General features: G+C 43.5%; 1 protein-coding gene across 3 annotated transcripts in view; it reads left to right on the top strand.

Annotated features, from left to right (window-relative positions):
* The window catches only part of SCAPER (S-phase cyclin A associated protein in the ER), a 475492-nt gene extending 452926 nt beyond the window's left edge, over positions 1-22566 (top strand). For all 3 annotated transcript variants that reach the window (XM_036843858.1, XM_036843856.1, XM_036843857.1), the window contains 3 exons: positions 15055-15246; positions 18982-19033; positions 21327-22566. In XM_036843858.1, the coding sequence (XP_036699753.1) occupies positions 15055-15246; positions 18982-19033; positions 21327-21430 (348 nt within the window). In that variant the 3' untranslated portion in view covers positions 21431-22566. The remainder of the gene's footprint in view (positions 1-15054; positions 15247-18981; positions 19034-21326) is intronic.
* The last annotated feature ends 5178 nt before the right edge of the window (positions 22567-27744 follow it).

Here is a 27744-nt window from a genome sequence, read left to right as displayed (position 1 = left end):
GTCATAGAGGGACCTTTTTAATAAATCACTGAGATAGACTATAAAGACTTAATCTGTAATCACAGAGAAAACACCTCTCCTGAGGTAGGAAATCTTACATAAGATCCTCATCAGTCACGAAAAGCCCAGCACCAAGGAACAAATACTAGTGCAGCAGTCAGGACAGCTGGGTCCTTTCACAGCTGTACAGCTGTGTGATGCTGGGCAAGTCACTGCTCTTCTCTGGGCTTTACCCAGAGTTAGGCTGGGTACTCCCAAGGGCCCTTCCAGCTCTGATGGAGGACAAATATATAATTCTAAGGTGAAGTGGGAAGTCATGTCCAGACCAACATAAGTAGTTGAATTTAATAATCTTCATTTCTAATTGCAGTAATCGCAAGTACTCCACTGTAGCCATGCTGGTCTCCTTGCTCTTCTACAAACACACCTCTCATGTCAAACCTTTGTTCTTGCTGTTTTCTACCTGGGAATCTTTTCCCTCAGAAATCAGCATGGTTTGGGAGGTGGGGGAGTTTCAAAGGTTTTTTCCTCAGATGTCATGTTATCATGACCACAGTATCTAAAATAGTGTATCAGCCCTATGGTTACTGTTTCCCCTTTACCTTGCTCTATTTTTATTCATATACTTATTACCTGCCCTTGACATTTATTTATTTTGCCTGTCTCCACGCTCCCACCCCATCCTGCTAGAATGTTAGTATCTTGAGAACAGAGCCTTTGTCTGCAGTGCCTACAGCAGTGCCTGGCACATACCAATTACTTAATATTTGTTGAATGAATTATTGGATGTTGAGATAATACGTCTCTTCTTAGGCATAATACTGCAGAAAAGGATAAAATGGCCCCAGATTTTGAAGGATACAGCACTTCTGTTTTAGTGACCAAACCTCCTGAACTGACTTTTAGCTAAAAATTTAAGAGCCATTTCTTTGGCACTATAAGTTATTTATCTTTGAATTTATTCTAAAAGAAACTTCTTAGTTTTGCTTTTGCTGGAGCCAGTAGTTCTGAGATCCAAAGGAAACCACTGTGCTTAAGGTTTGGCAAATCCTGCATTTGAGAAAACAGCGGTGTGTGAGAGAAAGCTTTGGAGGCAGACTTAGGTTCACATCCTAGCCCCTCCTCTCACTTGAGTGATGAACTTGGGCAGGTTACCCTGAGTGTCGCTTTCCCCACCTATAACATAGAGCCAAGAAGTCCTAACTCACAGGATTGTTGTGAAGGTTAAATGTCATCCTTATTACGTAGGCCCCAAGTTTATTTGACTCTCAGCTGTGAGAGTGGATATCTTTGGGGTATTTGCTTATCAAGTTGGTGGCATTGTCACAGCAAATCTACACTGACTTGTTATGATTTGGTTAAAAAAAAAAAAGGCTTTTTGGCAAGTATGCCTCACTCTGAAAGCACACACTGTGGGAAAATTTACATTTAAAGACCCCCAAATCACCATATCATTCATTTAATAGCAAGTTTCCTGAGGGGATTTTAAAATATTTTTCTTAAATCTCTTCATGTGAATGTAATTCCTTTGGGATTATGCACCTTTGGTCTGCCGTCAGATGCTGCACACCTCGTCAGAGACCCTAGTGTGCAGGAGTTCTGTCATGGTAGCCATGGGCTGGTCTCTGTTTTAAGGAGTTGGTAGTATGTTTCTGTAGCATGATGAGAGGAACATGGGCTCTGGAGCCAGGTGACCTATGTTATGGTCACAACTATACCACTTACTAGCTCTGTGATCCTGGTCAAACCCCTTACATTCCTGGTGCCAGTTTCCTCACCTATAAAGTGGGGATGACATTGATAGCACCTCATAGGGTTGTTGTGTAGATTAAATTTGATCATGCGCATAGTGTTAGCACATTGCCTGGCTGGGAGCAAGTGTTGACCGTGATGTTATTGAAATTATCATTGTCAGCCTCCACATTCCCTGCTCTTAGTGGGAAAATCCCTGGAGTATCCCCTCAGTCAGCTCTGACACTTGATATCACCTTAGCTAGGCCATCTCTGTCATCAGAGCGTGTGTCCCTGTCTGTTGAGAAACTGAAGAGAATTCTATGTGTCTCCATGGACCCAAAAGATGTAGAAGCACCAGGAGGTCCCCCTGTAGGGGTCTCTGGGCTGCCACTCACCGTGCTGCTCCAGCACAGCTGCGAAGAGAGGCTGGGAGGGTCAGTCTGCTCTGGCCAGCTGCCAGCTCCCCTTCCCAAGGGGCATGTGTAGTTCATCTGGATGTACCTGACAGGTGATAAACATATGCTTGTCTGGAATGCAATGAAGGAGAATCTCTACTCACCATTTTGGGCTGCAGAAATAGGAGGAAGGGAGACCTCACACCCGAATAATTCTCTTCTATATGGGCAACTGCTAAACTGAAAACACACCACAGAGATAACTCAGAGGTACACTGAGATTGTGTTAGGAAAAGAAACTGGAAAATGCCTCACATGAATCAACGTGAGCATTTAATGGGCCTTAATTGGAACCTTATCCTACTGTACTTAGAGCAGAGAGATGAAAGTAAAAGAAATCTGAGAGACCATTTATTTCACTTGAGAAAGCAGTAAACTGAAACTACAAAAAGATTTGACTACTATTATATTTTTATGATTAAATAAAATTGTCATAGACTGGTGCTAGTGAGCCCATAAATGCTCCATGGAATGCATCCATGCTCTCTGGCTGCTGTTAGGATGTGACCAGAAAATCCATCAGGCTGTGCTCTGCATTTATTAACCCTGCTGTTGTTCTCACACCACCCAAAGGCTCCATGGTGAGGAAGGTTTGACCCAAGTTCTCCTCACAGGAAAGGTCCAGAGCCCACTTGGAATATTTGTATTTTAGGGCATTATTAAATACTGTCCATCTACCTACCCACCTCCCAACCCCCCACACACATGTCCTGTTAGTCTGTAATGGACATAATCTTGCCAGTACTCGTGTGTTTGTGTGTGTGTAATTATAAGTTCTCTTTTCTTAAAGAAGCTAGATTAGAAAATCAGAATAGTTGAGAATGTGGAGATAGCATATTTTGTGTGAAGACTTTTCATTCATTCCTAAGAAAAATATATTCTAAACTATTTTTTTTACCATATTTAAATATAATATCTGTGCAGGTATAGTCAGCAAAAGGTGCTTATGTGTGTGAATGCTCGTAGCACAGGATTATATTATTTCTGCAAGTTCACAGACGTTCAGAGATCATCTAGTCCAACTCCCCTCATTGCCAGACAAGAGAAGGACTTGCTCAAGTCCCTGGAGCCAGGCCTCCTGACACATTATATAGGACTTTTTGTGACCAGCCTTCTCTCTTCTCCCCTCCCCCCACCTTGTGGTAGATGGGACACAGGTAATGCAAATAAACAAAAAATCCAAAATAAAGTAGTCCCTCAAATGTATGACGGTACAGTGAGTCTGTATCATTTCCAAGGTTTGTGCTCTTTAGACAAAGTTCTTTCTCAAACATAAATTAAAACAGAAAAAACACGTATGGGTATAGTCCCTGACAAATTATAGAATCTGTGACTTTTAGGGTTAGCCAAGTTTTTAAGAGAATCTAGCCCACACTTCTTGTGCTACAAGATGTGTTTGAAGGGAACTTAAAACATGCTTCATTTAAAAGGTAACTCTTCTCACAAAATAGACAACATGAAAGAAGTAAAAAGAAGCTCTAACATGGAACAGAAGGCTGGAGGTGACTTATTCTTGGGGAAGTGCCCCATATCATGAGCTTTCTGTCCATATGAGCATTCATCACTCATTCCTTCTCTCATTTATCAGCTTCTGCTAAATGCCCACCCCATCTCAAACCAAGTGCCGGGAGATAAAGAAATGAATACAACCCAGATCTTGTCCCTGTGGAACCCACAGCCTAGGAGCAATGCGGTCAGTGCTGAGGCTCATTCCTTCCACAAACATTTAACGAGTGCCTGCAATGGTCCAGGCACTGTTCTAGACACCCAGGAGACAGAGAGAAACAAAACAGACTAAGCCCCTGCTCTCAAGTTGCTGACATTCTAGGAGAAAAGGGAGAAACAGACAGTAAACAAACCTCGATCGGTGCTAGAACTTCCTCTTAGAAATATTTCACAGTGGAGGTGGTGCTTGAGCTGATATTTGACAGTGGAATAGATACTTACCAGGTAGCAAGGTAGGAAAGACATTCTAGGCACAGGAAAGACCATGAGCAAAGATACTGAGATGTAAAATAGCCTGGGAAGGTTTACGAACTGCAAACTGTTCATTCTGGCTGCAGCTTAGGAGGTAGTGGAAAGAATAAGAGCTAAGAGTGAAGAAGCAGGCCAGGCCCAGGTCATGAAGAGACCTATGTGTGGGGCTGAGAATTGGGGATTTATCCTCTAGGAGATGATGAGGAGAGCAGCAGGATGATATGTTCAGCCTATGTCTGAAAGTCCACTCCAGTATGTGGAGGGTGGGAAGACAGGCATCAGGACTTCCACACTGGAGCCCCAGGACTGGGACCTGATGCCCCTGGTTCTGAAGCATCATTCTTGCCTGCAGGAGCAGAGTGGCGTTTGAGGGGGAGGCCTGCCCAGAAGCCTCCTTTGCACCCCCTCTGCTAGTGGTACTCAGCACACAGCCTGTCACCCATAGGAAGCAGGGAACACAGCTCAGGGGCCTTCTCACCCAGTTTCCCTGGAGGAGCACTGCAGGACAGCCACTCACCCTTTGCTACATGAAGAAAGCCCTCGTTTCTGTAGGATCACCTGGTTTCCAAAGCCTCTGAGAGGCCAAGCCCCCAACTACTGGCTTTAGCCTCTCCTCGTGCCCCTGGCTGCTTTCCTCCCTCCTTCCCTTCTTCCTCCTCTTTCTTTCCTCCTTGACCCTCTGCTGGCGCTAGACAGCAGTGAATCCCTGGGACCACCAGCAAGAAGGCTAGTGCTTAAAGGGCCTGCCTCCCACACAGTCTGCCAAGATCTCTGCATTTAATCTCAGCCTAGAAATCTATCTTATGGCAGAAGCAAGCTTGGGAGGAGAGGAATTTGTTTGCATTGCTAGCCAAGGGAATCTTTGTGTTTCTCTGCTCTGAATTTGATTTGATTATGTATGTGGACAGACTCTTAAAATTTTTCTCATGTGGTATTTAAATAAAGTGACTTCAACACCCTCCCTACTCTACCCCCAAGGCATGAGATTAGAGAAACAAGGTGTGTGTGTGTGTGTTTGGGGCATGCCATTTCTTTATATGATTCATAGAGGTCACTGGCCTCAAGGCCCCTCCTGTCATATTGTTCCTCTCCTGGGCCTGGGCTTCAGGTGTGATGAGACTTGTCAAGAGCGATGTGGATAGAGAGGCTTGTGCACCGGCCGGGCCACTGCGGCTGCTACCTCTTCACTTCAGCATCGTAGCAGGACCAGTTTTGCGGGGAGGAATGCAACAACTACTTTGTTTCTGCTCTGCTAGAAAAATATTCTTTGTTCCAATGATTTACAGACTCTTTTGGCTGTCTCTTATAATGAATTTAGACGTCTAGACGCCTATTTTTGCCCCTTTGTTGAGGACACCTTGTCTCTGACAAGAAATGGAAAAAAGCAAAACAGGAATTCCTCAGCATAAAGAATTTGCCTTGGTGAGATTTAACTATTTGTATACATTTCTGTCTGACCCGTATTCCACTCACCCTACCACCCTGGCCGACGGAGGTGGTTTGGCCTTAGGCTTGACTGACCAGCTCACAAGTCTTGCTGAAAGACGCTGCCCCTGCCCCACCTAGCCCTACTCTCCGCACCTTTGTGCCAAGAGGCTGTTGGATTGGACAGGGTGCTGGCTGAGGTACTCAGTCAGCTGTTCTTGTAGGTCCAAAGACAGTGTCTCTGAGGACCTTGAAGGCGCTGGGAAGAGTAGACCCAGGGCTCTGGTGCGGAAGGTATAGGCCCCTGGAGTCAGGTTTGGAAACCAAAGCTCAGTCCTCATTCATTCATTTCCCAAATGGTTATTGAGTACCTATAATTTGTCAGGCACTGTGCTAGACACTATGCCAGATGCTGGGGATACAGCAGTGAATAAAAGGGACATAACCCCTGTTCCCATGGAGCTTATAGTCTTAAGAGTGTTGAAAACTGGAGATTCACATCTGCCTGTCTTTGCCTAAACAACTGCTCGTGCATCTGGAGCCAGGCAGGCCATGTGTGTGGTTCTGTCTTCTGGTCCGTGGCAGACATGGGGTTGGAGTCCCAGTGACGTAAGTAGTTAGAAGCTTGCCAGAGGGCATTCTGAGAAAAAAAAAAAAAAAACTAATAAAAATAAAACAAAATGCAAAGCTTTCTCCTAAATAAGGGGGAAATTCAGGATCACTCTTAGATCTTAGCAAAATCAGCAGGATTCACAGAGTCTAAGTAGGTAAGACAGAACATGACCATTCTCTGTTTTGTTTCCTTGAATTAGGTGAGTTCTAGAGAGAGAGAGATTTTACAATAGGACACCATGGTTGTGTCTAAGATGCTTGGAGGGATGGATGGATAGATGGATTTGGAGAGCGGCAAGAAACTGCCACAGAACCTTTTTCTACTTTATTTCTATTATTTAGTGTCATGGTTTTGGTATGGTCAGGGAATGAGCTGTTCCCATATAAGTGAATTTTGCAGAAGACCAAACTTACCTTTAAAACATGATGTTTATTTAACATTAACTCCATTCTCTAGTAGGTCTGTGTCAATGGACTTGAGGATATGGGGAGGGCGAAGGGTAAGCTGGGATAAAGTGAGAGAGTGGCATGGACATATATACACTACCAAACTAGTAAAATAGATAGCTAGTGGGAAGCAGTCGCATAGCACAGGGAGATCAGCTCGGTGCTTTGTGACCGCCTAGAGGGATGGGATAGAGAGGGTGGGAGGGAGGGAGACGCAAGAGGGAAGAGATATGGGGACATATGTATATGTATAACTGATTCACTTTGTTATAAAGCAGAAACTAACACACCATTGTAAAGCAATTATACTCCAATAAAGATGTTAAAAAAAACCCCAAAAAACATTAACTACTTGTGTTCATTTTTTTAAATATTACAGTCTCCTGTCTTCTTAAACTTAAATTATACTTAATATATTATATATTTTTTGATGCCTTAAGAAATGAATACCTACTATAATATCAGGTACAGGAGGATTATCATGTATGTGAAGCAAATTTTTAAAGTGTAGAGTACTAAGAAAAGGTAATGGGTTATAATATGATATTTTACTACAGTACATTAATGCACTCAAGACCAACCATTTATATACTAAATGGTTCCAGGCAACTTTCTGAATTCTTATTTCTTCTTGAAATAATTTTAATTCCCACCCGTCACTTATTCGTGTCAGCTGATGCTTCTTCCTGTTGTCAGTTTACCTATCTCCAGCAGTCTCCAAATTTGCTGATTCCAATCCACTTTGTTAGACTTGCTTCTGAAATGTGAATTGGTAGACTGAGTTGGAGCTTGCAGAACTTTGCTGTGAATAATTGACATCGGTTTTGTGGAAAGACTGGGCACTCTATGAGGGCAGGGGTGTGTCTGACTCATTCACTACCCCGCTCCCCGAGCCTAACACAGCACTTGGCCAGAGTAGATACTCAGTAGGTTTTTGATGAATGAACTGATTTGTCTGCTCAGCGGTCTGCCTGCTCACTTCCTGGTTCTTGGCTGCATTCCAGGTGGTCACAGTTGGAGGAAGGGGGCCTTCTGGGTGAGGAGAATCGGGCTGTTTTCCATTTACATAACATGATAGAGTCTCCATAGGCCTTCCTAGCCACTCTCCTTGGGATCTTTGAAGTGAGTACAGCAGTTATCATTTCACAGATGTGAAATCTGCAAACTCCCCAGGCCGATTGCATTTCTAGACCATACTTAGAACTACTCAGTAGCCTACCTCCACTTTCCTTTTTTTCTTCTTTAAATTTAACTGTTGGGAAAAACTATTCAGGTCATACCAAGGATTAACATTATAAATATATTATAGATGATAGCAGTTGTTTCAAAAATGTAAGACCAGATTTGCAGGCACTCAAAACCCAGAAGGCAGCTGACTACCTAACCATCACAAGAGGGTCCTCATTTCGGAGTCGCATGTTCCAACAGTTCACTCCTGAGAATCTAGCCCCATTGCCAACCGTTCCTCTCTTTCAAGTTCTTAGGTCTGATCATTTGAGAGAAGCCCTTAGCACAGCCCAGCACATAGCGGAGAACTGGTTATTTGATACCTAGCCAAACAGAATATAGGGTTTTGAAGAAAGGCCTTTTGTGTTGGTTTAATCTGTGTATGTCAATTGGTTTAGTCTGTTTAGAATGACAGTATGTCATCCTCACCTTCATCTGGGCTGGCAAAGTTGTGCGAGAAGCTGGCTGGCAGCCAGTCGTTGGAATGAGCTCAGGTGACAGAGAGCCCCTCTGCCTAGGAAGGGGCAGCCTCATGAGTGTCTCATAGCCCTGGACAGGCCTGAGCAGTGAGAGAAAAGCCAGCAGTCAGTCGTAAGAGTTTTCCAGGCCCAGCTCCATAAGTGACTGGCTGGCGGACCTGCGACAAGTCTCTCAAACTTTCTAAGCGTTAGATCTCTTCTTATAAAAGAGTATAGTCATCCCTGTCTGCCCACCTCACAGGGTGTTTAGAGACTCAGACAATGTAGGGAAAGGGGCTTTATAGACTATTGAGTAATGTCTCCGCCAGTGACAGGCTTTCTGCTGTGTTGGGTATTGCTGAGGTTCTGGCAGCATGATATCCTAGAAGATTTTGGATTCCTTCACATCAAGTGAGAGACCAGTGTCACCCACCACCCACAAAGGAGGAGGATTTTTTCCAGACCTCTCTCTATAACCAGGCCAGGGAGCCCTGAGTTTGTGCCTAGGATGCTGAGGATCTCAAGCCCAACTTCCTTCTAGGATAGGAGACAGAGTATCACAAAATCCATTCTTTAGGGATGTCTTAGTTCGGGCTGCAATAACAAAGTTCCATAGACTGGGTAGCTTATAAACAATAGAAATTTGTTTCTCACAGTTCTGGAGGCTGGAAGTCCAAGGTCAAGGTGCCAGCCTGTTCAGGTTCTGGGGAGGGCCCTCTTCCAAGTTACAGACTACCAACTTCTCATCGTATCCTCACATGGCAGAAAGAGGACTAGAGAGGCCTCTGGGGTCTCTTTTATATGGGTATTAATCCCATTCATGAGGGCTCCACCCTCATGATCTAATCACCTCCCAAAGGCCCCACCTCCTGATGCCATCACATGAGGGTTAGGATTTCAACATAAGAACTGGTGTGTGAGTGCGGATGTGGGGGGGATGCAAACATTCAGTCTATGACAAGGGACTAGCTATGCAGACCTAAGGCAACATGATGTGGAGACAATTGAGGCCCCCGAGTCAGAAAACGGCATCTATACCTCATGCGAAGAGACTGTGGTATGATTCTCCCCCAAGGTAAGGCACAGAAGAATTTGTTAACTAGGGACCCTCTGTCACTTTGATTCATTCATTCCAGTAACTTTGATGTGCCTAGCCCTGTAGCAGAGCAATGGAGGACAGAAGAGTAAAAGATACAGTTGCTGCCCTTCTGGAACTAGGAATTAAGCTACACACACTTAAATATGTAATAGCTGCTGCCTTGTCTTTGGGTTGAAAAGGAGAGGCATTCTCAGGCTGTGCTACCTGGGAAGACTTCCTGGGCTTAAGGATTTCCTTAAGTGCTTGGAGGGAAGCTCCTCCTGGGTCTGAATCAGGAGGCCACAACACCAGCCTATTAGCTTCGGCCCTTCCTGCTCTGTTTTCAGATTGACAAGTCTAGCACAACAACCTCAAAACACACGTGCACGCGCGCGCGCGCACACACACACACACACACACACACAGAGTAAGCTTAAGACTGTTTCTCTGTACTACTACCTGCATTTCTTGGATCGTGCTTATGCTAGGATTTTCTTTTCAGAGCCTTCAGAATGTACTTCCTACCCCACCACCACAAGGTCCTAGCTGCATCCCCAGCACTGTTTGCATAGCTGTCTCCTGTGCAGGCAGGGCCAGGGAGAGGCCACCGCGGTGGCTTCCCAGGTGGCATTAAGCTTGCTGATGAGTCCCAGCCAGAGCAGGGCCTGCAGCTGCCAGACGCCCTGTTGTAATGAGCAGCCCTTATGGAGAGATGGGGGTGGGATGATGGAAAGCATTCATTAGGGCTCACGCTGGGAGGGGACTTCTGGTCCTGCAAGTGTAGGGAAGCCAGATCCGGCAGGAGAAGACTCAGAGCAGCAGAGCTGGTGAGCTAACCAAACACTCATAACTAACATTGTTTTTTATTAATGCATTGTGGTCACGGACACTGTCTCATTTGATCCTCATGTAAACCCTGAAGGCTGCCATCTACCTCTATTTTATTGAAAGAACACTGAGGCTCTAACTGGTTAACTGACCAGAGCCAGGCCTAGAGCCCAGGGCTACCTAACACCAAGCACCCTTGAGCCTGCAGATTCACGGCTTATGCCCACTGAGAGACAACTGACCCAAGTCACTTCTAAGATCCACCTGGTTAGTGAGGGTAGCCTGCTAATGAAACTTTATTCTGGCCAGGGGTGATGAGGAATCAGACCTGAGCTATGGATTGAATTGTATCTCCCCAAAATTCATATGCTAACCCCCAATGTGACTGTACTTGGAGATAGGGCTTTTAAGAGTTAATTAAGGTTAAATGAGGTCATGAGGGTGGGGTCCTAATGTGATAGGATTGGTGGCCTTATAAGAAGAGGAAGAGAGAGATCTCTCTTTCCATGTGCACTCACTAAGGAAAGGCAACATGAGGACACACTGAGGTGTCAAGTCTGCAAACCAGGAAGAGAGCGCTCACCAGAACCCAACCATGCTGCACCCTGATCTCAGACTTCCAGGCTCCTGAACTGTGCGAAAATAAATTTCTGTCATTTAAGGCACACAGTCTATAGTATTTTGTAATGGCAGCCTGAGCAGACAAAGACAGGCTGGTTATTGAACCTAGGCATTTCTTCTCTCCACCTAAAATTCCTCCACCTACAATTCTCAGTGCTCAGATCAGATCTAGCCTTGAAGGTCCAACCCACCTTCTCAGTGCAGCCTTCCTCGCCTAAGGAAGGAGGTGAGGGGTCCCCTAGTACCTTATCCTTCCCTCTCTGATGACCCAGGCTTCTTTGTAACATTGTCTACTGTGGACATACTTCATCTCCCTGAGAGCTAAAACTTGATTCCTGTCCATGTCCCCAACAGCACTTGGCTCACAGGAGGCATTCAGCAAACGTCCGCTGAATTTAGAGCTCTCTTCTGGCTGTCTTACTCAGTGCACCCAGATTATGCTTCACTTGGTAGGAAGTGCAAAGACTGGAGCCAGAAGGCTTAATGGGTAGTCAGGGATCAACAGGTGAAAGAATCAACATGTCCACTTGTCTACTCCAGATTCCTTTTATTTTTATTTTTTTCCCAGATGCCTTTTTAATGCCAGCATTCAGATCCTCTTGGCCCCCTTTCCACAGACTATAGCACACGTTGGCAGCATGCAACTTTCCTTTTTCTAAAGCCCCTTCTTCCCAGAACTGTTGATAGTTCTAAAAAGAAAAGGAAGTGAGGGTCTCTCTCCCACTTCCTCTCTTACCCTCTCCCTACTCCCTCCCCCAACCCCTTGCCAATGATACCAAAGAAAAAGGTGGTGAGTGCCAGGGCATTTGGGTAAAAAGTGTCTTTCTTCAGTGACTGAGGAATTAGGCCCACTGGCCTTTGCTTAGAAGACCAAAGGAGAATTCTCTCCAGAGAATGATTGATCGAGACTGAATCCAAGAAGGCCTCGAAGTGCTAAGAACATAAGAGAGATCTTATGTTCTAATACAGTCAAGTAGTTTCTGTGACTTGTCTTAAATTCAAAATGCAGGAATCTAATTTTCAGTGAGAAAGAGTATATTAAAGACCCAGAACCCTTGGTCGTGTTCTCTTTCTTTATTTGGGTGCTGGCGACACAGGTAGGTTCACTTCGTGAAAAATCAAGCTATTAACTTAATGGGTGTGTGTGTTATACTTCAATGAAAAGTATACTTTTTAAAAAATTAAAACCCAAAGCAACTGAGCTATTTGCTTAGGTCACACAACTAGTTGGTGACTAGAGTGAAGGCAGGAACTCAGATCTCCTAGTTCTTCTTAAGTTAGTACCTATTTTAGAATCACACCTAAGAGCAAGAGGCAAGTTCAGTTTCAGTCTCTTTTGCTCTGAATGTTGCTAGAAATTCCCTTGGTTTCCTTGGAGCCCTACTCTGCATCTGAAAATGGACATCATGTTTGAGAGGAGGTTTCTCATTACTATTGAGGCCACACCAGCTCCCTACCTACTGTCTCTGACGACTGTGGCCACCAAAGAAATCTACAGGCAGGTCACATCCTTCCCTTGGTGCAGTACTCTGGAAAGGGGCTCTGTGAAAAGCTTCTTTATATTTGTGTTGGCCTGTGTGTCTTGAAAGGAAGGGCAGGTGGCCTGGCCAGGCTCAGGGTAGTGCCACCTTAGGCCTTATTGGCAGCCCTTTGTCTGGACAAAGGTGACAGACCAGCAGTTATTGATTTAGTTGCAGCTCCATGAGGAAGGCATACAGAGAGACATATTAACATCATATTGTATGTCTGAGATTTCTCTTATGTACGTTTCTTTCATTCAGCAAGAACTTCATGTCCCGTGATGACACTCTATTGACTTTCTACTGATTTTGGAAAGCTTAAGTAGTCCAAGGTGACATTTGACCTACCCCCTAAGGCCTGGGAGTGAGTGGATGAAGTAAAACTGAATCATGCCTTCATCCCCTAATCTGTCAAAAGCCCCTCAGGAAACTCTCTCCTGGTACCCAAGGCCCTGAGCTTTGAGGTCAGGCTGTTTGCATCCCAGCCTTGCTTCCCTGCCCCTACAGGAAGTGCTTATTAGCCTAATTCAGATGATTATTCAGCTGTGCTCATGACATCAAACTGCCACTACTCTGTGCCAAGAGCCCACCTGAATTATCCAGGAGTAGTCTCGCCAACTGAGTCTCAGTGCTACAGGTTGGCCACTTCCGGGGTCTCCTAATCCTGTCTCCCCACAATGTCTGAAGTGTGATTTGAGGGACAGTGACGACTACATGTCCTACTCTGGCTCACAGCCAAGCCAGGAGGTGTGGCTCTCACGGACTGGACCCCTTACCTATAATCTGGTTGAGTCCTGTCATAGTTAGTCCTATGGGTAGAACTCCTTACCCCAAGGTAACCAAACTGCCTGCATCCATTTGTGTCTTCCGCAGTCTGAGGACTTAAAGGTAGTGGCCTCTGGCAGGTCATCTCACTACACTGCTGGTGACCTCTGTAAACTCACTTTTTCAACAGGCAACTGATAGCCAGCTCTGTTCCCAGAGGGGACTGACCCCCAAGGCGCTCTGCCTCACCCCAGCGAGAGTCAGGAGTCCAGGTGGAATAAGTTATGGTTAAGCTCTCATGTTCTGGGCTAATTTACCAGGAACCAGGAATCGTCATCTTTGAGTTAACATTGTGCCTGTGCTAACCAGACTGTCCAGTTTAATGTCTTTTCAATTAGTGAGTCTTACAATGATAGCATTTCAACAGTGAAGTTCCAAAGAAAAGACTTCTTCTTAATTTTTGTCCAAAGGGAGAAAAGAGACTTCTAATAATGGTATCATTATAAATTCTAAAGTGATGATCATTTGGCTGTGCTACAAAATTTGTAGCTAATAATTAAAATAAAGATGTAAGCAAATGCTTTATCAATAAAGTGGACGATAGGGCATATTTTTCTCAGCCAGTGTCAGAAATGGCAGCATATAGCCATGTGCCGAATTGTCACACTGCAAGTCTTTAAAATTCCTGCTGGATTTGAAGGTATTAACAAGTCCCTATCAACATTCTCTAAAGGTTTTTGATGTCATTTTAGCTATTGAACTAAAATATGTGAACTATTACTTTGTTGATTTTCTTCTTAAACCAAACTGCATTATCATCTGAGAGTGTGTTCTTAAAGTATTGTTAAAAGTACTTTGAAAACTTGTAAATCCCTGTAATTTATGTTTCTCCTGCCTCTGCTGTTTCATTCTGTCCTTCTGGTTTTAATTTGAATGCAGTCCTGTCTGGGTGTGTACCTGTAAAACTGTGTTTTTCCAAGTACAATTTACGGTCTTGACCTTAGATTTTACAGTGTTCCTAACCTTCCCTGAGCTTCCTCCTATACCAAGAAGTGGGCTTTGGGTCACCCAGCTCTTTTATATTAGAACAGTCTAATCAAGGTTACTTGAAACAGATCTGATTTTGACATTTCTTAGTTTATCATGTAGGCCTAGGGAGTAAGTTAGGAGGGCTTCCCTGCAAGCCCATTAATTGCATTGCCCCATTTCTTAAAATGTACACAGTTGTAAACCTAGACTGCTTCAAGACAACAGTCTCATTTATCTAAACAATTCTCCTTTTAGACTCAATGGCACTGATGGAAACATAGATAAGCTGTATGGATCGGAGGAAGGAACTTTTGGAGCCTGTGTTTGCTGAAACTGTTCCCATTCCCTTTACAATCCCCTTTTCTTTCCAAGGGTTTGTCTGCATACAGAATAGATCTATCTGCGTTCAATATATTCCGTGAGCTAGGTTAGTGGGCAGGACTATAGGAAAGGGTATCTTTCTTGTGAGTGAGCTCTTTGCAGGTTTTAAGGAATATGGCTGTTTTGCTTTAAGGGGAAGAGTGAGGGGTGGGGCACTCTGTTAAAGCAGTGTGTATCCTGAACCCATTTCACAGGCAGCCTGTCTCCATGATAAATGCATGATTCCTCGTGGATTATAAGAATTTTTAAATGGGTGCAGAACTTTTGGAATCTTTTCCTTAAGTTAGGAAATGAGATTTCTTTCTTTTCTGCTCCTTTCAAATATCACTTAAGTTAAGCTCTGGTAAGGAGTTTAGGAGTCTTTTTTTTTTCCTCCTTACACTTATTCAGCGTGTTCTCCATGGTTCTTACTGGCACTATTGGCTGGGGAAGGGGGAAACAGGGCAGGCAGGCCGGGGCTTTTTGGCAGCTGACCTGGGGTTCCTCCTCTGTTTCAGGTCATCGTGCAGTCCGGCCGCCACCCGACGGTGCTGCAGAAGCTTTGCCAGTTGCCCTTCCAGTATTTCAGTGACCCACGGCTGATCAAATGGCTGTTCCCTTCACTTATCGCTGCTTGTTACAACAATCTTCAGAACAAGATCATTCTGGAGCAGGAGATGAGCTGTGTTCTCCTGGCCACGTTCATTCAGGTACCTTCTGTGTTATGCCTAAGTCTCTGGCTCTGTGTGTAAGCTGATGCAATTGAAAAGTAAAAGCGAACCAGCTGTTTATTCTTGCCATCCACGCCACCTTTTAAAATTTTCACATATTTCTGTGCTTGAAATTAATTTCTAAAATATCATGATAGTAAAACTGGGGTTTGAGTGTTGTATAATTTCTACTTGGAGGATTTTAAGAAAAGGGTATTTTTCCAATTAATGAAATGGTAAGCCTGCACTAAGGAAATGTTTTTTAAAAGACTTCTTTAAGGCTTTAACTGTTAATTTCATCTTGCTTTTTGTCTATTTATAGGGAAAAGATAATGATTGCTGAAGAAAGATCAATTAAAATGTCAGTTTATTTGTAAATTTTTAAATAAATATTTTAAATAAATTTTTAAATAAATAAATACACACACAGCCTGTGTGTGTATAATAAAAATCTGTTATGTTGCTTTTTCTTAAATCTAAAACGTTTAAGTATGGCCTTATATTTTTCTGATCCAGTTAAATTCTGTAGGACTGGAATCAGAATTAGTGCTGTAGCAAAGCAAAGCAGTATTTCCACATCTAAATTAACCCAGTCTTGACAATAGAAAATCAAGTTGGCTATTCTTTAACATTTGCTAATAGCTAATCCTGTGATTTTTTTTTCTGTCATTGTATATCATTATTTGCTGAAAATCTTCCATTTTCCTTCAAATGTTCCACCCTAAAACCAATCTGTTTTTGTTCCATGATGCACATGTGATTAATAGGCAGTGTTTTCTGTTCATAATAATGAAACAGAAAGCAGAGCTCTGTATTGTCATTGTTCCTTATTCCGGCTGATACACGAATATCACTTTTGAAAGGGTGTAACTGTGCCCGGCTGGTTGGGATGGCTAAAGAGTCCCCCAAGCCTTCTTCACCTTAGATGGCAATTAGTGGTTTACATTTCTTAAACTATCCATCCTCTATTAGATGATCAGTTAATAAACATACTAGATCAATTGTTTAGAAATGTTTTATTTTCAGCTTAATTGTTCTGTTTGAGTCTGGATTCCAGTTTCTGAAAAATTTTTCAAAGATATTCAGATCTATAGGTAGGGTACAGATTTTTCAAAGAACATCTTGTGATTAATAATTAAAATCGTAATGAATTTTTATATAACCATCATAATTAACATTTAGGATTCTTCAGATATTCTTACAGCCTTAGGATTAAATTTAAACAGAAAATATGTTATAGAGAATTTTAAGACTGTGATCTTAAAATTCATTCTTTCTTTCATTCAACAGGTAATTTTTTAGTGCCCTCGGTGTGCTGGGCACTGCTCTAGGCACTGGAAATACAGCAGCAAACAACACAGATACAAATTCCTTCCTTTAAAGATCTTTCATTAGAATGGGGGGAGTCAAACAAAAAACAAATAAGTAAGTAAAATAAATAGCATGTCAGATGGTATTAAGTGCTCTGGAGAAAAGTAAGGCAAGAAAGGGGGACAGGGACTGCCAGGGAGGTGATACGCAGTTTTTCATGGCATGAGCAGAGAGGCCTCAACCAGGACAGTGATTGTTGAACCAAGAGAGTGATTGTTGAGCAAAGACAATTTTGCATCTGTACCAGCTTAGTCCCTTACATTTGCAACTGCTTGGAAAACAATTTATAAAACTATAAATGGTATCAGAATCTAAAGTAAGGATCATATTATTATTTTCATGTGATGTTGATCTCGGAGTACTTTAATTCAACTCTTCTCCATTACAGTTAACACACAATTAAATGTAATTTAATGTAAATGTAACACATTTAACATACATTTTATTTTAGCACACAGATTTTATAAATAATACAGAAATTTCTTATAATGCTTATTTGGGATAGCACTTTAGATTGCTGGAGTTAAATCAAGTTTGGTTTTTTTCTATAAATAATTGTGCTCAAGGGAATGAAAATACATTGGATTTTAGTTTATAAAATGGTTCTTCAAGGTCCCCTGTGTTAGATGATTAACAGTTACCAGAAAATTATATTAAAAATAAGAGCTAGTAGTTTGCCCTAGGTTCCTGAAACTTTACATATTATAGATGACATTTTTCATGTTCCATCTAAGAGTAAAATTACTAGACTTTAAGATTTAGCTGCAGAATGGATGGCCCTAAAGAGTATTATGCTACATGAAATAAGTCAGACAGAGAAAGGCAATTTTACCATTTGGTTTCACTTATATGTGGAATATAAAAAACAAGCAAACATAACAAAACAGAAACAGACTCATAGATACAGAGAACAATCTGGTGGTTGGGAAAGAGGCATGGGGAGGTGGGAGGTGGGCAAAATAGGTGAAGGGAATTAAGAGGTACAGACTTGCAACTATAAAATAAATGTCATGGGAACGTAATGTACAGCATAGAAAATATAGTCAATAATATAATAACTTTGTATGGTGACAGATGATAACTAGACATATCGTGGTGACCGTTTCGGAATGTATATGAATACAGAATCCCTATGATGCACACCTGGAACTAATATGATACTGTATGTCAATTATACTTCAATTAAAAAAAAAGATACAGCTGCAGAATACGTAAGGGCTTTTATAGTTGTGCTTTTTAAAATGTTAAAAATCTGTCAATATTTTAAGACAGTATTTGGCTAAAGAATTCAGTTTGTTAGATATAAAACAAAGTTGTACTTTCCACAGGAGGCAGCAACCTGGCCCCTGGTGATACTTAGCAAGATTTGAGTCATCATTATTTGATTTAAACGTATGAGAACCTGAATTACATGTCAGTTTCTTCAGCTTTTATATTTGGGCTCCAAACTATTCATGCAAAAATAGTTGCCTCAGGGTGTGGAGAAAAGGGAACCCTCTTACACTGTTGGTGAGAATGTAAATTGATACAGCCACTATGGAGAACAGTATGGAGGTTCCTTAAAAAACTAAAAATAGAACTACCATACGACCCAGCAGTCCCACTACTGGGCATATACCCTGATAAAACCATAATTCAAAAAGAGACATGTACCACAATGTTCATTGCAGCACTCTTTACAATAGCCAGGACATGGAACCAACCTAAGTGTCCATCGACAGATGAATGGGTAAAGAAGATGTGGCACATATATACAACGGAATATTACTCAGCCATAAAAAGAAATGAAAATGAGTTATTTGTAGTAAGGTGGATGGACCTAGAGTCTGTCATACAGAGTGAAGGAGGTCAGAAAGAGAAAAACAATACCGTATGCTAACACATAGATATGGAATCTAAAAAAAAAAATGGTTCTGATGAACCTAGGGGCAGGACAGGAATAAAGATGGAGACATAGAGAATGGACTTGAGGACACAGGGAGGGGGAAGGGTAAGCTGGGACGAAGTGAGAGAGTAGCATTGACATATATACACTACTAAATGTAAAATAGATAGCTAGTGGGAAGCAGCTGCATAGCACAGGGAGATCAGCTCGGTGCTTTGTGACCACCTAGAGGGATGGGATAGGGAGGGTGGGAGGGAGACGCAAGAGGGAGGGGATATGGGGATATATGTATACGTATAGCTGATTCACTTTGTTATACAGCAGAAATTAACACAACACTGTAAAGCAATCATACTCCAATAAAGATGTTAAAAAAAAATAGTTGCCTCAGAATTCAGAAGCATTTTTAAAGCCACGCTCAGCAAAATTCTCTGTTCGTAGCATTGGTATTAAAAAAACACTTTTCTCGTTTCACACAGGATTTTGCACAGACTCCAGGTCAGGCAGATACTCAGTCTTATCAGCCCAAAGGTACGTCTCTATTGAAATTAAGTGTCATGTGTTTGTTAGCTGGACATTTCTCACTCAACCCTCTGAAACTGTTAGAGAAATCAATTTATTACATCACCTAAAATATTTGAGATTCGGGTAACAAATATATTTCAGGGAATAAAGAAGTTGATTTTGTCATCAAGCATGAGTACATCAGAATATACAGAGAAATCTATGGAAGTAAAAGAAAAGCACAAAACATCTTTATGTCATTTATACTCACCTCATGCAAGGTATAATAAATGGCGAATAATTACTAAAGAGCTACTTTGCAATACAAGAGACAATCAGATCATTAATATTGGCCTACATTATCACATAAATGCTGAAATCACATACATTTGGTTCCATGTTCAGAATAAAATCGTCATTGATAGTAGCCCATACACCCCCTTAAATTCAAGTACTTGAATTTTTTATTGAAAATAAAAGTGTGAAATTGTTCTACATGACGAAAAAGCCATCAGATGAGCACAGCACAGTTCAGGGGCGAAAAGATTTACAAAGTTTTTTTCCCTATAGCATTCCTGCTGAGGTGAGTCCTGTGATCAGAGCTGAGATGTAGAATTTTAAAGTGCATTTTAAATGAGCTACCCACACTGTGAGCTACCCACACTGTAATTGAGAAGTACAAGTTGCTCTTTGTCTGGCTCTCGTGACAGCATCTCTGATTAATGAGACCTTAATTCAGATTTTCCCCAATTCTTCCATTAGTTTGATAGTCTTTAACGTGGCCAGAGGTCTACTCCCAGCAAAACCCTATGGGGCACCCATTCAGTAGCCCTTACTTGGGAGAAGGGGAGGTCACTCTGGGGTGTGTGTGTGTGTCTGTCTGTCTGTCTCACACACACACACATTATTTATAGTGGGCAGGTGTTGAAAAGTACATAAAAGATAATATAACTAAAACTGTAACAATATCATGAAAAAATGTCATGTTTTATTGGCTCAGGCACTCAGAGAAGTAAACAGAAAGCTATGCCCCTTTTTAGAAATTCAAGTCAGCATCATAGTTGGTACCATTTGTCTAAGCCTGCGTTAGTGTGCAAGTTCACTTCTGCCTTGACTCAGTGACAGCATTTTTTTTTAAGCTGTTGGAGGCTAGAGAGAAATCAGCATAATTTGTTACTATACCTTACAAAACAATGTTTTAAATTTTGAATTTATGAAAATGCCTAGAAAAATCTTCTAATGTATTTATTTTTAATTGTACAGCAATTTTTTTTGCGAGTAAGAAGTATAGACATTCTTTTATCTTCCTCTTTCTCCTGACATAAGGATGAGTCACAATTTGCTGCCTATCTGGCAGGCGAAGTCCCAGGGGCTGACTCTGTCTGCTTGGTTTCAACCTTCTTTCCTTTTCCAAGGGACCATCTTCTCTGACTTTCATGCTTTCCCCAATGTGGATTTACTATGGGTTAATCCACAAAACAACAAATAGGGAACTGTTCTCTGCTTTGCTTAGAAAAAGTCATCACTCTACTGGTGACAGCTCATAATATGCTTACTTGATTTTAAAAAATGATGGTGCCACACTAAGTTGCCAGTTTGCACCTTGGACATCTGTTCCCCTTTTGCTTAGATTAAATCCCCCAAAAATGTTTCACGATGTTTCAAGATGTTGAGTTCATTGCCCAGGTGAACCTCTAAGTTCTAAGTGTAAAGCAGCTCCTGGCAGCACCACATTCTTATTGCTGAGGAAGAATTCTGTTTTTCAAATACTCGCTGCTAGATGACTGGCCGGCCATGAGATCGTTTGTTTCAATAGCCAGTAAAGCTCCTGATAGTTCCCTCTGCTTTGTTAGGTGACTGAATGCCAGATCTGAGCATTTTTAAAGTTATGTTTAAACTAAAATCATGTTTTAGATTAAATAGACTATTTTAGAAAATAAATGTAAAGTTTACATACAGATTTAGCCTTTCAAGGCTAACTTAAGGATGGAATACATGACTGTCACTTTATTTTGTTTACCATACTTATTTACTTATTTTCTTACTCCAGAGTCCAAAACCAATGTTTTTCATAATGTTTTACATAGGGGTTAATGTCTGAATAGGTTAGAAGCATGAAATAGATTGTGATGAAAATATATATTATATATTTTATACTATAGATAGATATAGATCAGTTACCTTTACTTAAATTTGCATCATGATTTATTTGAAGAGTATGTCTCCATTTTGTACTCAGATATCAAAATAATTTTCATTTCTTAAATTTTGAAGAATTTAACTCTTTTTAATTTTACTCTTCTTTTTTTTCCTCTCTCAGGAAAATGTCTTGGTTCCCAAGACTATCTTGAGCTGGCTAACAGATTTCCTCAGCAGGCCTGGGAAGAAGCTCGACAGTTTTTCTTAAAAAAAGAGAAAAAATAAATGTTTTGGTTGGTTGTATATTTGAGTACCCTCATTAATATTTTAAATTGATCAAACATTCTAACTGTTCCTTAAGAAGTTCATTTTCACATGTTTATACTCTGTAGATATGGTATATACTTTGCACTATTTATAAAGACTGTAGATACTTTAATGTTCTTTCTAATTCTGCAAGTTGAGTTTATTTCATTTATGCACAATATTTTGGAGTCTGGTAACTTACATCCTATGATAATATATTCTTTGCATTTGTAATGTGGGTAAAATTAGACATAAAATTAGCAAGTCTGTTTTGTTCTTGTAATAAAATAACTTATTCTGTTTGCAATGATGACTTTTCTTGTTAAAGCAATACAAATTTGAAAGAAAAACGTTAATTCCAACTCCGGAAGTATCTTAATTAAAGACTTACTAAAAGATAACCTGCTCTAAATTTCCCTTTTATAGGTTTGAGTGAAAGATGTTTATATAACAGTTTTACATTCTAATTACATAATATGTTTTGGGGGCTATTTGAAATGAATTTAAAGCATTATATTCGTTGGTCTGCTTAAAGTTTCCTAGCGGCCAATACTGAGAGTCTCCTATAGAAATAGCATCGCTGAACTGAAATTCTCCAGAATAAAAATTAGGGATCCAAAAAGATCAACCATAGTGAATCACCCTAAAGTATTTTCTCAAATAACTGCAATGAAAACCGAAGTAAAAATAAAACAGACGGTCACAAGGGCTCTGAATTTAAGTTTTCAACTCCTGTGCACGCCTCACAGCTGAACGGGAGGAGTGTCTGCCAGGAGATGTTGACCTTTTCATATCTTGTTCTCATCGTTTCTCCACCTTAAGCCAACGGTCAGTGCTAAGCCGGTCACTGAGTGACATTGGTAATAATTTCTGTCAGATAAGGATCAAACATTACCAAGAAAAAAGATCTGGTCGGGGGAAAAAAATGGTTTTAATACGTATCAGATTCAAGACTGGGGGCGGAGGGGACTGGAAAATACAGAAGTTTCATCGGATTGTTGAAAGCAAACTTAGCTACCTAATGTTCAGGACACTTGTTTTGGAGCCTCACAAGGCTGCCGAGTTTTGTATATGCTGTTTTTACTCCTTTGCAAATAGAAAATAAAGAGATCCAATTTCAAACGGAAAAAAAAGAGAAAAAGCGAACGCATCCCAGTGCGCTCTGTACTTCCGCCGCCCGGGACCCGGCGTCTTCCGCGCGGTCGGGCTGCGGGGCCGAAGCCCGGCTGGGCTCGGGGCGGGGACGGCGGCTCCGAGGCCAGTGGGACCGACTCTCGGGAAGTCCCTGCCGCCTCGGCGGAGGCCGCTCCCAGGGCTCGGCGGCGACTCGGCCCGGGGCGCCGAACCCAGGACCCCGGACCCTCGCCAAGGCGCGCTCAGAAACACCTCGAGCCGCCGGCGGGCTGAGCGCCGCGACCCCGGGAGGCCGAGGGGCTGGGCCCTGGCGCCCGCGCCCTCCTCCAGGACGGCGGCCCGGGCTTCTCCGCTGCCCGAGGGCCCGGGAGCCAGGTGTCGGCGGCCGGCTCCTTGCGCGACCCGCCGTCGCCCGGGGCGCCCCAACCAAGGGAGGAGTTCCCAAATCCCGCTTGCCCCGCGGGTCTTGGGGCGTGGACGCAGAATCCTTGTAGCTGAAAGGAATAATCAAATATTTATCAGATTTCCTGCAAGACGCTTCACAATAGAATATACTTCTTATCTGGTCGGAAATTTGCCAAAAAGCCATAAATAATTGAGACAGCTGTGATTAACCTTCCAGAAACCATACCAGAATTCGCAATTAAACATTTAATTGAATGGTCTCATTTGGCCCCCTCGTCCGGGAGGGGAGAGGGTTTGTTTGAGACAAACCCCGGCTCCACCCGGCTGGGGAGCCTGCGAGGATCGGGCCTGGCGGCTCCTGTGACTCCCGACCCGCGCGGTTTCTGTAGGTCTCAAGTTCCCTCCTTTATTGTGCGCTCCGCAGGGCCAGAGTGATTTAAGCTCTAACTCCCCTGGGTTTTACTACTAAACTCTCCCGGGGTGGGGAGAACACCGCGCGCAGGTGAGCGCAGGCACATCTTTTCCAATTTGCGGAGACAAGTGCCACCAACTGGCTTTCTCCTGGGGCGGGGGCCACGTACCGAGTCTCCCGAGGCTCAGGGACCACAGGTGGACCCAATGGGCCGAAGAGAAAAGCCTCTGCTGGGTCCAGCCTGTAAACCTGACGATGCGACAGGGCCCAGTCGGAGCAAAAGTAACAATTTCGCCCGGGCTTTAGAGCCCAGAATTTGAGCCAAATAGGTAAAAGCCGCCCGAGGTCCGGCGGCAGCGACATTTGAAGGCCCAACGCCGCTGCCCAACCGAATTTCCCGCTCTAGGCGGCAGCTCGCTTTCCCGGAGCTCTACAAGGCTCGTCACACCGGACGCCCAGCAGGATGCCGCTTTCTGCCGAGTTCCGGAGCCTCTCCCTCCCTACAGGCAATTGGAGGCGCTGTGACCCCCGAACCCTGAATCTAGTCCGGACCTCGCCTCTTCTACCATCTTTCCTTCCTTCCCCAGGAAGAAAAGCACGTGGGCCATTTTTTCCAGAGCTCCTTGCCAAGCTTTCTGAATTCTTGGGTCTCAATAATCTGGGAAGGGATTACTCCTCACCATCCCTCTTCTTCCACTTCCCTCTCCCTGCTCCCACGCCCCGAACGAACACTGGGGTCTCCTGCTTTCCACACTGAAACCACCGCCTTGAATATCCTGTTTCCCACTGAGGAATCGCTCAGCCTTCCTGAACTCCTGCCCCTCCGCTCACCCCCTGACCCACTCTCTCACGAGCCCTTGACCTTATGGACCAGGCGGTGCCCCGATCCAAAAGATGGCCTCACCTAGCACTCCAGCCTTTCTGGCATGATTTCTGCCGGGCGCCAAACTTGCTTTATAAATTGAACCACTCCCCCTACACCACTCCACATCTGGATCCCAATGGAGTATTTCTCTGTGCCCTTTTTCGCTCCCATTACTGCTCTCAGCCTAGCTCCATTTATCTGCATCTTCCATGCACAGTCTCCATCAACAAGGTGCTAGTCTGTAATTGGTCACACAATCCTCGTTATTGCACTGAATCCCAGTATCTTGAAGAAAGTTTACCTTTACATCAATCAGACCCATATTTAAAAGCCTCTAATCTTCCCTACATCAGCTTAATAAACTCTCTGAATTTCCTGCTTTTATCACAAGTCCATTGGGAACTCCTCTGCAAATCGTTTATTATTCATTCATTGTTTCCCCTCTCCAGCATGCTGCTAGTCAACTAATTCTCTTGCTCTCTTTGGTGAATACTTGTATGGGAAAAGACAGCTAACTAAATGTGTGCCAATTTATGTCCTCCCCCAGACAGCAGCGGCAGAATCTCACATTTTTTAGAGAACAATCTTAGACAACGTCTCATTTAAACCCAGTATTTGCAGCTCTGACAAAACTAAGCTTTAAGCTATTTCATATTCAAAACTGAAAGGCTGATTTCTGTTCCACAACCCATTAAAAATTAAAGTTCGTTGGGAATACTGCCACAGGGACTCTGAATTTCCCAGAATTGTGCAGCCTTTCAATATGTATTAAATTTTGTGGTGTAATAGCCATAAACTTTTCCATCTCTGGGAATCCCTTTCTGCCTCAATTACATAGAGCTATCCAAATTATTAGATAAATCCACTGAGAAAATCTTATTCTAAGGTGAATCTAGTTAAATAACTTACTCCCATTTCCCCTCTATGGCCTCTTTGATTGAACTGACTTTTTTAACTACACAGCTGGGTATCTCACTTTAAAAGCTCAGTAAGCATAAAATACAACACTTGTAATTGTTACAGGTAGTTTAATTTACAAGGAAATCCCTACTGTGTTACAGAAGATGTTTAAAGATGACCTGGGAACCAGTAAAACTGATATTTATTAATGTAACTAACCAACCATAGATCTGACACCTCATCAGGGACCACTGTAATAAGGCTTCAGAGTCAAACCCTTTCCTTGGAAACCCACAAGGAAAACGATGCGCCCCTTTGGGTGGCTAGCAACAAACTACAGGAGAGCTTGTGATGTCTTATACAGCAATACACATAGATACAGGTATCCTAATACACAGTAACCACCGTGATCTGGATACTTTCCCAATATTCAAAAACAGACACACTCATATAAATATCAAAAAGAGGAATTAGATTTTTGATCTATGGATGGCAAGGGAAGAGATGACTGTAATTAGATAGGCAGATGTTTCCATTTGTAGCATTAAAATACTGCAGTGTGTTCAAAAGCAAAAATTCAGAGCTAATTAACAACACCCTTAATGACATTTTAAAATTCAAGAACCTGTTATCTCCTTTTGAAAAATGACAAAACCCAATATTCTGGATAAATCAAAAGTTTTCAAAAGTAAGATTTTTTGGAAGTTTAGCCCCCTAATCCAATGGCCAGCCAGAAGGTAAAGGGAAATATCTATAGTTCTGTTTGGGAGGGAATGATCTAAATTAAGGGAATGAACCCTCAAAGAATCTAACCCTGATTATTAAAACACTTTCTGGGCATTTGAGAGTAAAGCTGGTCCTCATTAACCCTACATATCTCTTCCCTTATCTCTAAGTCTGCAGCACCATTTCCTAAATTCTGAAGAAGGGGAAGATTCTCTTTAATTTTTGTGCTAGCATCACCTTGACTTTCAGGAAGTAAAATATAAATGTGGCCCGATCTTCCCACCTCCTCAATTGCCAGCCAGTCTTCCAGCCTCCCATCTCTAATGGGGGGGAAAGGGAGAAACCCGCTGATGGAATTCTGCCATCAGTTCAGCTGAAACACCTACAGCAGCCTCTGGCCATCCAATCAGCCCATGGCTTTTCAACAGAAAGCATCGATTCCTCTATCCAGCGACCACAGATGCCACCTCAGACACATTTTTCCTTACCAGGAGCTACCTGAGCTAAGATTGCAACTATCCCCTACTCAGTAAGGGCAATGCCCTCTTTCAAAACAATTCCTGGACAAAGAAGGAGCTACTTGAGGGTCTTTTAACTTGGAGGGACAAGGAAACCCAATGCCAGAGATTGTGCAAGAGTAGTGGAATCACTGGCAGGCTGGCAGCTTTCTGAGTCCACCAAAAGAGAACTGGTCTGGGAAAAGAATTACCCCAGGCTGCCAAAGGGTTAAATATTTGTGAAGGGTAAAACCTGAGCCTCCCGGTTTTTTGTCCTTGCCCGGGGGCCTGCTGGAGATTCAGTATCTCTTGGTTATTTCCTGCGATCACTAAAGCCAGTTTTCAAGAAAACAAGTCACAGGGGTTTGAAATGTCACACCAAGTGACCTGGGCACGGCATATCCAGGGGCCATTCCCAGCTCCCTCCCACCCGGGCCATCCCCCGCCCCCTGCATTTCGGGTCTGGAAAGAAAATAAACCAAGGACACGCCAGACTGGTTCTGGGTGGACTTATTTTCCCTGGCAGCCTCGATCCTAGCGGGGGCTTGTTGTGGCTCCTTCAGTGTATCGCTTGCAGGTGATGCCAAATGCAGATAAGGAGCCGCCGCGCGGCCTTCTCCTCTGTCTAGACGGGGGAATTAATAAATGCAGCGGGATTGATCACGTCGCGCATCCACTCTGGGGACAGCGCCGAGGACGAGCCGTCAAGGCCCCCCTGTTCGCCCCGGGGCGCGCGGGCTGGCCTCGCTGCTCGGCGGCAGGGCCCGGGTGGCAGGCGGGCGAGGCGCCCGGGGGTGGGGGTTCGGGCTTCCAGACCGGCGGGAAAAGAAACGCAGGGGGGGCCCGAGTGCCCCCGGCCGAAAATGGAGCGAGGGTCGAGGGGGCCTTGAGGGACGCCAGGCTGGGTCCGACTGCAGGAGCTGAGGCCAGGTTGAGACGGAAACGCTGGCCCTAGCCAGCCAAACGGCCGCCATCGGAACATCGCAGGTTTCCCCGCCCAAATGGGGTCACCCCACCGCCCCGCGGGCTTCTGCCGCGAAACGCCGAGAGTGGGAAGCCAACAGGGAGCGCGCAGGCTTCCGGCAGGTCCTGGGCGCTCAAACTCTTCGCTGGGCCTCGCTGGGCCGCACGGGGCGCACGGAGCACAGGGACCCAGCCCCGCCCCCCGCGCGGCGCCCAATCCCCGCCGGGCCCGCCCCTGTTGGCGCGGGAGCACGCGGGCCAGTGGCGCGAGAGGCGCGGGCACCAGCGGTGGGCCCTGCGCTGAGCCTCATTTTCGTTGCAACAAGCCCCAACTCCAACCTGCCTTCGTCCAGCCCTCCCGCTGCACCAACAGCACACAGGAGCAGCATCG

The sequence above is a fragment of the Balaenoptera musculus genome, chromosome 2, assembly GCF_009873245.2.
Source record: "Balaenoptera musculus isolate JJ_BM4_2016_0621 chromosome 2, mBalMus1.pri.v3, whole genome shotgun sequence".
In the NCBI taxonomy this organism is placed as follows: Eukaryota; Metazoa; Chordata; class Mammalia; order Artiodactyla; family Balaenopteridae; genus Balaenoptera; species Balaenoptera musculus.
The sequence above is the reverse complement of the archived record's forward strand: the minus strand, read 5'-3'. Positions and strand labels throughout refer to the sequence as shown.